At 47.5% G+C, this 7,711-nt stretch overlaps 1 protein-coding gene and 1 long non-coding RNA gene across 2 annotated transcripts; one reads left to right on the forward strand and one right to left on the reverse strand.

Annotated features, from left to right (window-relative positions):
- Positions 1-5,102: 5,102 nt before the first annotated feature.
- On the reverse strand, positions 5,103-5,986 carry LOC136532211 (uncharacterized). The gene is made up of 3 exons (XR_010778194.1): positions 5,529-5,986; positions 5,242-5,431; positions 5,103-5,152 (listed from the first exon to the last, which is right to left on the reverse strand). It is a non-coding gene; the product is annotated as an uncharacterized lncRNA (long non-coding RNA).
- Positions 5,987-7,185: 1,199 nt separating this feature from the next.
- On the forward strand, positions 7,186-7,677 carry LOC136532213 (expansin-A19-like; the record flags this gene model as incomplete). Its single annotated transcript, XM_066524815.1, has 2 exons — positions 7,186-7,315; positions 7,440-7,677. Coding segments are annotated over exons 1-2 (368 nt in total), but the record flags the coding sequence as incomplete, so codon positions are not given.
- Positions 7,678-7,711: the final 34 nt, after the last annotated feature.

Here is a 7,711-nt window from a genome sequence, read left to right on the forward strand (position 1 = left end):
CCATGCGGGGAGATGACGGTCACTCTCGAGGACATTGCCATGATCCTTGGAGTCAAAATCTGAGGATTCCCAGTGACAGGAGACACGGAGTCTAAAGGATGGCAGCAGCGGGTTGAGCACTTCTTGGGACGGCCCCTAGCGGTAGTTGAGGCTGGCAAGAAATGGCGCAGCAGTGGGGTGTCCCTGAGGTGGCTTCATCAGTAGTTTCGGGAGTGCCCACCCAACGTAGACGCCGAGACCGTGACATACTACTGTCGGGCCTACGTCCTTTACATGTTAGGTATGGTTCTCTTCCCTGACGGCACTGGAGACACGGTGTCCTGGATGTACATCCCGTGCCTTTTGAACTAGGAGGATGCCGGCAATAGGAGTTGGGGCTCGGCTATACTTGCCTTCTTGTACCGTCAGCTTTGCGAGGCTTGCCGTTGTCCTGGAGGCGCGCACGCTACAATGTCAGGGTGCATCACACTGTTGCAGGTAATAAAGCAAAGTTGTACAAGTTTCCACTACAATTCAATGTTTTTTTCTTAACAAAAGTGATTAACATTCATGTTTCCACTCTTTTTTTGCAGATTTGGATGTGGGAGAGGCTTCCAGTTGGGAGACCGCATCAGCTTGATCCCTCACAACCTTGGTTTCCTCAAGGAGATGCAGTTGTCGCCCCTACCGTGGCACACCTCTACGAGCGAGCCCACGGAACATACCACGTGTCACGCCACGCGTACATCAGCTTCACTAATGAGCTGGACACCCTTTTGCCATAGCATGTAAGTTTCCCACCCTTTTACCCTAATCAAGGATATGTGCATAAATTGAGCATCGACTAGTTGATGACGATGTTGTGTACAGGTTCAATGGAGCCCATATCGGCGGAGGCAAGTAACGGATCTCAACTTGAGCGCCTTGTGCATGGCAGACGAGGACGTCTGGATGATGAGGACCCCCCTTATTTGTTTCTATGCAGTGGAGTACCATCTCCCTCACCATGTAGCACGGCAGTTTGGTAGGCTGCAGCCTTCTCCGCTCGATGATTTCTCCACCGGTTGGCAGCTCCACAAGTACGTAACATACAATATTTTGTTCGTTTCACATGAAAGAATCATTGAGTAGGCCTTCATATTGCCGATTTGGTGTAAAATTTGCAGGTTCAATAGACAAAAAAATAAGAAGATCACCAACTGGCAGCTAGAGCACCAGTGCTACATTGATGAGTGGATGTTGATGGAGTAGAACAAAATGGGCATCCACGCCGTCCATTGTGACAAGGCATTCCATGATTACCTTGTTTGGTTTGGTCAACGAACAAGGCTTCAATTGAGGCTCGCTTGGACGGAGCAAGACATTGCTGACATTATGAGCGAGGATGAGGGCAACAACCCATATGACCAAGCTACCCGAGAAGGCAGGCAAGTTGAGATCGCCCCTGCGTTAGCCAAAGCTGTAAGTGATATAACTATTTCAATCTCTGAGGTCTTTACTGTGATGGAGACTTAAATTATTGTTTTTGTTGCATAGAGCATGGAGATAATGAGGACAGTGGCTGACCAAGGAAGGGCATTGATGATTCCTGTGGGTGATCCTGATGAGGCCTCCATGTTACGACAGCACATTCAGGTAGTCTCCTCTCATTCAGTTGATGTTACATCTTTATATAGTTTTGCGACCAACCCCACTTACTAATAGTGCTTTCAAAATGCAGCGTGCCATGCATCGCCTTCGAAAGGTAGCTACACGCCTTGGATGTAGACGTTCCCCGGATGTGGTAGTCCCACAATAGCTTGGTGCTGGACCTTCTACTGCACATGTTGGAGGGACTTCATCTTCACATGGTGCACATGGTGGCAGGACTTCTTCTTCACATGGTGCAGCAACTACTGCAGAGGGTGGTCAAGGACATGGTCATTATGATGATGAAGATGATGAAGGACAGGGAGAGTACTATGATCATGAGTATGATGAGATTGGCATGTCCTAGCTTGGAGATGCACCCCAAGGAACTCAAGGCCCCTCCGGTTCTAGACGTCCACATAGGACGCTCAGACCAGTGGACAGGTACACTCCAGGTACCTATCCGTTTGGGAGGGGAAAGCGTTACGCTCGCCATCCACGTTAAGGTACAAGGAGCGATAAAAGATCCAAAGACTTCATATGCTTTATTTTGTGCATGGACTATGTATGCATTGGACCTTGTACTATGTTTGGACTATGTTTGTTGATTGATGAAGCATATGTATGGACTATGTTGGATGTTGAATGTGTTGGACTATGTTGGATGCTTAATGTGTTGGACCTTATGTATGTACGGATGTTGAATGAATGTGTCTGTCGGTGTGGTCATGTGTTATGTGAATGTGTGGAACGTCACCATGTTTCATGTTTCCAGCTATTAAGGGCCTCCGTCGCAACTCACAAGGAAGAAGGTGTCATCATCCCCATCCTCCATGTTACGATCAACCTCTGTTGGATCCACGGTGACATGGCAAGCATGCAAAGGGGACAAAGCGGCTTAGGAGAGTCGGGGAGCTAGCGAGCTCAGGTCCGTTGTTGGCACAAGGTCATCGTCGGCTGATTAGAGTAGTGGGAAATAGTGAAGCAAATCAAAGAAGAGATGGTATATTTTGGTGAACCCAAGGGCTCGGCGTTTAGTCATTTGACGCCGACCCTTGGCACATGCTGGAAAACAATTCACCGAAGCGCCGAGGTGCCCAACCTCGGCGTTTAGTCCTTTCACGCCGACCCCTGGTACATACTGGAAACCCTTGCATCGATGCGCCGAGGTGCCCAAGCTCGGCGTGGGGTAAATTGACGCCGAGCCATGAACCTCGGCGTGTTACGACTTAGCGCCGAGGTTCGGCCCAAACCGGGCCACGGCCGTTGCCAAACCCTAGGGTTGGCGTGGGCTGACTCGACGCCGAGCCTCAGCCCAACTCGCAAACGGCCGAGCCAAACCCTAGGGTCGGCGTGGGACGACTCAACGCCGAGCCTCAGCCCACCTCACACACGGCCGAGCCAAACCCTAGGGTCGGCGTGGGCCGACTCAACGCCGAGCCTTAGCCCAACAAAACCCAAACCATTTGGTATATGTTGCGATCCTATTTGCATGATTCAAATGAAAAATCTTTCTCAACGATTCCTCTTCGACTAACATGAGTTATACTAATAAGAGTAGATAAGTTATATTTATGTTTGTATGTTTGTTCCTGTAGGAAAAACCGATTGTTGGTTCGATTTCAATCCCCTATTTTTAGAGAGACTCAAATCTTTTTTTTTAGTTTGGGAATCAACCATAGTACATGAAACTTAGAGGTAGGTAAACTGCAATTTATGAAATAGCGGAGGCACAACGATTACACTCACATCAAAAGTAACAATGGCATGTCGCAAACTAAACCTAGCATGCCTTAGGGGATTGAAAGAAACAAGTGATATAGATGTTGCAAAGGGTACACACTCACATAAAAACTAACAAGGGCATGTTGCAAACTAAACCTAGCATGCCTTACGAGATTGAAAAGAACAACTCATACAAGTATTCCACATTCGGATTGACTAACAAATGTTGGTCCTAATAATGCTCCCACATATTGAACTGAGTTGCGCCTTTCCCATAGTATCCTCTAGTTGACGGAGGCGGTGGTGGTGGCAGTGGCGGTGGAGAAGGAGGTCCGTCCTTCTTATGGTACGGGCACTCGCAGTACGGATTATTGCGTAGTGCCTCCTCTGTATCATTGCTGTTGTCGTCGTCTGACTTGTCCTTGTTACCACTTCTAGGGCCATACTCTAGGTCAAAGATGCGTCCTTGTAGATATGTGATGTACTGTTGATGGGGATAGATAGGAGGAGGGTCGACCCATCTAGTGAAGCCACAGTTATCTGGACAGCTTGAATCCTGAAAACCCATCTACCAATAAGTACTACTAGAAACCAAATGCAAATCTAAAAAATGAGAGAGTTCAAAGGCAATACAAATCCTCGCAGGCATCTGAAGAAACGACGGCCTCCGCCGTCACAGTCGTTGTACATCTGCACAACGCAATCCAAACCGTGGCGGCATTTTGGCCAATCTTCAATGCGCTTCTCGTATGATCTAAGAGGTCTCTCATGGGTGAAGTCACTCTTCCTCTCCAAAGGAAATTCCTCTATTGGTTCTTCAAAAGAATCAGGACCCAGAGAACCCTCCCACACAATCGGAGGTCCCTTCCTCACCCCCTTTCCTCTCCCTCCGCCGAAACCCTTTCCACTCGAGGAACCTCCGCTCGACATTTGCTAAAACTAAACCAGAAAACAAGTTGTGTGGATGTGGAGCAAGATATGGAGCACTATATATAGAGATGAAGACAGGTTTACCATGAATGCTACTTGACAAAAAACATGTGTGCGTACTCATTTATTGAATCTGCAAAGGCTACATGCTTCATCTGAAAAGCCTACAACCATGACTGGTCATTTTATCTGAAAAGGCTACACCTGTGTTTTGTCACTTCATCTAAATGCAGTACATCACTCTGATATTAATTCATTGCGTATACGGATACAATAGTAAACGAATCTAGGCTTTTCAGTGAGTTTTCAAATAGACTTGTAGCCCTTTCAGTGACTGCAACAGTACTTGTAGCCCTTTCAGTGACTGCAACAACACAAGTAGTCTTTTCAGTGATACAAACAGTACCACTACAGTCTTAGGATAGTTAACGAAGTACAGGGCATAAGACCATCTGAAATAAAATCATAGTGCATTACAACATAATAAAAAAAGTCCAGGGAATAAGTTCATCTGAAATAAAAGCAGAGTGCATTACAACATAGTAAAAAAAGTCCAGGGCTACACGACATCGCTCGTGAATGAACCAAATACCTACTGAGTGCAACGAGGCCACTTTTCCTTCCTCTCGGCATCGGGATTCTCCTCCATCGCTGCCTTCACTCGGCGCACACGCTCAAGCTTCTTCTCCCTCTCCGCCCTGTACGTAGCAACACGCCTCCTTTCCTCCTCTTCCTTATGCTCCTTTTCTATAGCCTCCAGTTTGCGTCTCTGCTCAAACCTCTCCTTAACCTCCGCATCCCACTCTTTCAGGCCTTCTAGACGCTGCTTGTCCGACTCCTTGTTCTCAGTGTCAATCCACTGCTCAAAGTCACACAGTGGTGGAACGGTCTGCAAAAAAAACAAATTGTTACAAAACAAATAAATAAGCAATACTTAATATCACAAGAAAATTAATTAACACAATAAAAATTCCTCACAAACGATGCACGGCGCTGTTGCTTTGTAGGTTCCCATGCATAATTGGGACACATCCAGTACCTCTGTCTATATGTTTCCTCATCTTCAGAGATGTCTACCTTGCAAGGATCACCACAAAAGCACATTGGTCGAGGAACACCTTCAGGGAGAGGCTTTAGGTCGTAGGGATTTGCCCTCTGGCGACCATAGCTACAATTGAAAGAATTTAGTCATATTAACGGAGAACCAAACCTAAACCTAGGGTTTTCTATTTGTTGCACAGATAATGAATAAACATTGGGATTACCTTGGAATACGAGCTTTACCACGCCTTGGCATCCTAACATTACGTAGAAAAAAAATCAATCCAAAGTACCTTGCAACGAATGTAAAGGTACTAACACTACATCACCATACCTCCCAAATAAGCTTTTCATTACAAACCCTAAACAAATTTGAATCCCAACAAACACAAAATTTAACTCAATGATTATAAACCATAACATATACAACAACAACAACACCAACAACCATACATTTGGGTCATTCAATCATTTGAACCACCATACATTGCACGAATGACATGAACATGAACCAAACCTATAATGCCAAGTTCAAAAACAAACGAATCTAAATGGATGAATTGAAAGAGGGGAAAGAGGAGTACCTTGGCAAAACGCCTTGGTCATAACAAATTGAAATGTAATGACCAACAAATAAATAAAATACATAGTAACCCTAATGACCAACAAATAACTAACCCTAATGACACCTACAATAAACAAATAACCCTAATGACCAAAATAACTAGAAACTAAACTAACCTAACATGTTCATCACATAAAACAGTTAAACAACAATGCACTCAATGATCCTAAGCCATACATTTTGCAAATGCAAACACAAATATACCAAATCACCAAACAACCATGATTCCAAATGATTAGGGACAATGTAAGCACATCTACGCGGATAGAATGGAGGAGGGGAGGGACCATTACCTCGAGGAAGCTTCGGGAGACAAGATTCGGGCACCGGGGGTCGATTTTGGAGGTTAGAGTTTCGTGGGGGCCGTGGGGGATTTGGGAGCCGTGGGGGAATGGAGGAGGGGAGGGAAGAAGAAGAAGGGGGCCTCGGCTTAAAGGGTCCATACCTCGGCGTTGAGTCGGGTCACGCCGAGGTCTGGAGGCTCGGCGTTAAGTGACCCAACGCCGAGCTGCTGGGCCACCGTGCTTTGTTGGGCCGCCTGGGCCGCGCTCCGGATGGGGCCAGAGCTCGGCGCGCAGTCCGACCGCGCCGAGGTTGGGTACTTGACGTGGGCTGACACGACGCCGACGTCTCGGACCCACGCGCCAACGTGTCGATGACGACCCCGGTCGTCCGTGACGTGGCAATACCTCGACGTCGAGTGACACGACGCCGAGCCTCATATCTCGGCGTCATGTGCTAAGACGCCTAAAAATGGTCTATTTTCAGAAAATGTTTTGACGTTGGTATTTTTCTAAAAATTGTTTTCAAAAGAGACCAAAATACGAAAATTTCACAGCTAGAGCTGGCTACTGAGTACGGAAATATAATTGCTTTCTAGAAACAGTACCAGTGCTAAGCAGACATGCAGATATCGATCTTTAATTAAATATAAACAACTATCAAGTCAACCTCTGGTCGTTGCGATCGTCGTTGGAACAGTGTTTGTCCGTTTCGATATGTGATGATGTGATAACCATGCATGCAATGCAATGCATTTCTGTTGGAATAATCTAATATCAGATTCTTTGCCGGCCAGTACGTACGTCTCCTCCAGCTCGAACCCTAACCCTAGCTAGCTATATAAGCACCACCATTGCTGCAGACATTTCTCACCTCCAAGCTCCAAACTTGTTTAGTGTCTACAGTCTCTACCTACTCTCTAGAACGTAGCAGCATCTGGGACTGGCATCGATCGCCGGCCGTTTCTGAGCAAGATGGGGAAACCTTTCCTCCACCAGCTGCTCGCCGTCGTCCTTGCACTCTTCGTCTCGCCGGCGAGATCGGGCGACTGGCTTCCGGCCACTGCCACATTCTATGGCGGCGCTAACGGCTCCGACACAATGGGTAACCTAGCTGTCTTTGTCTTTGTGATCGTGAATCGTGATGATCAGTTCGAGCATGCATGCATACTACACGACGTCTGTATATGGGCTTTGATCGATGAGCACGAACATACGCATGCATGCAGGTGGCGCGTGCGGGTACAGCGACCTGTACGAGCAGGGCTACGGCGTGAATAACGCGGCACTGAGCACGGCGCTCTTCAACGACGGCGCGTCGTGCGGACAGTGCTACGCCATCATCTGCGACAGCAGTAAGACCGGGTGGTGCAAGCCCGGCAACAACTGGGTCGTCGTCTCCGCCACCAACTTCTGCCCGCCCAACTGGGACCTACCCGCCGTCGGGGACCTCCCCGCCGGCGGCTGGTGCGGCCCGCCCCGCCCCCACTTCGACATGTCC

This window comes from Miscanthus floridulus, unplaced genomic scaffold (genome assembly GCF_019320115.1).
Source record: "Miscanthus floridulus cultivar M001 unplaced genomic scaffold, ASM1932011v1 fs_550_5_6, whole genome shotgun sequence".
NCBI lineage: Eukaryota > Viridiplantae > Streptophyta > Magnoliopsida > Poales > Poaceae > Miscanthus > Miscanthus floridulus.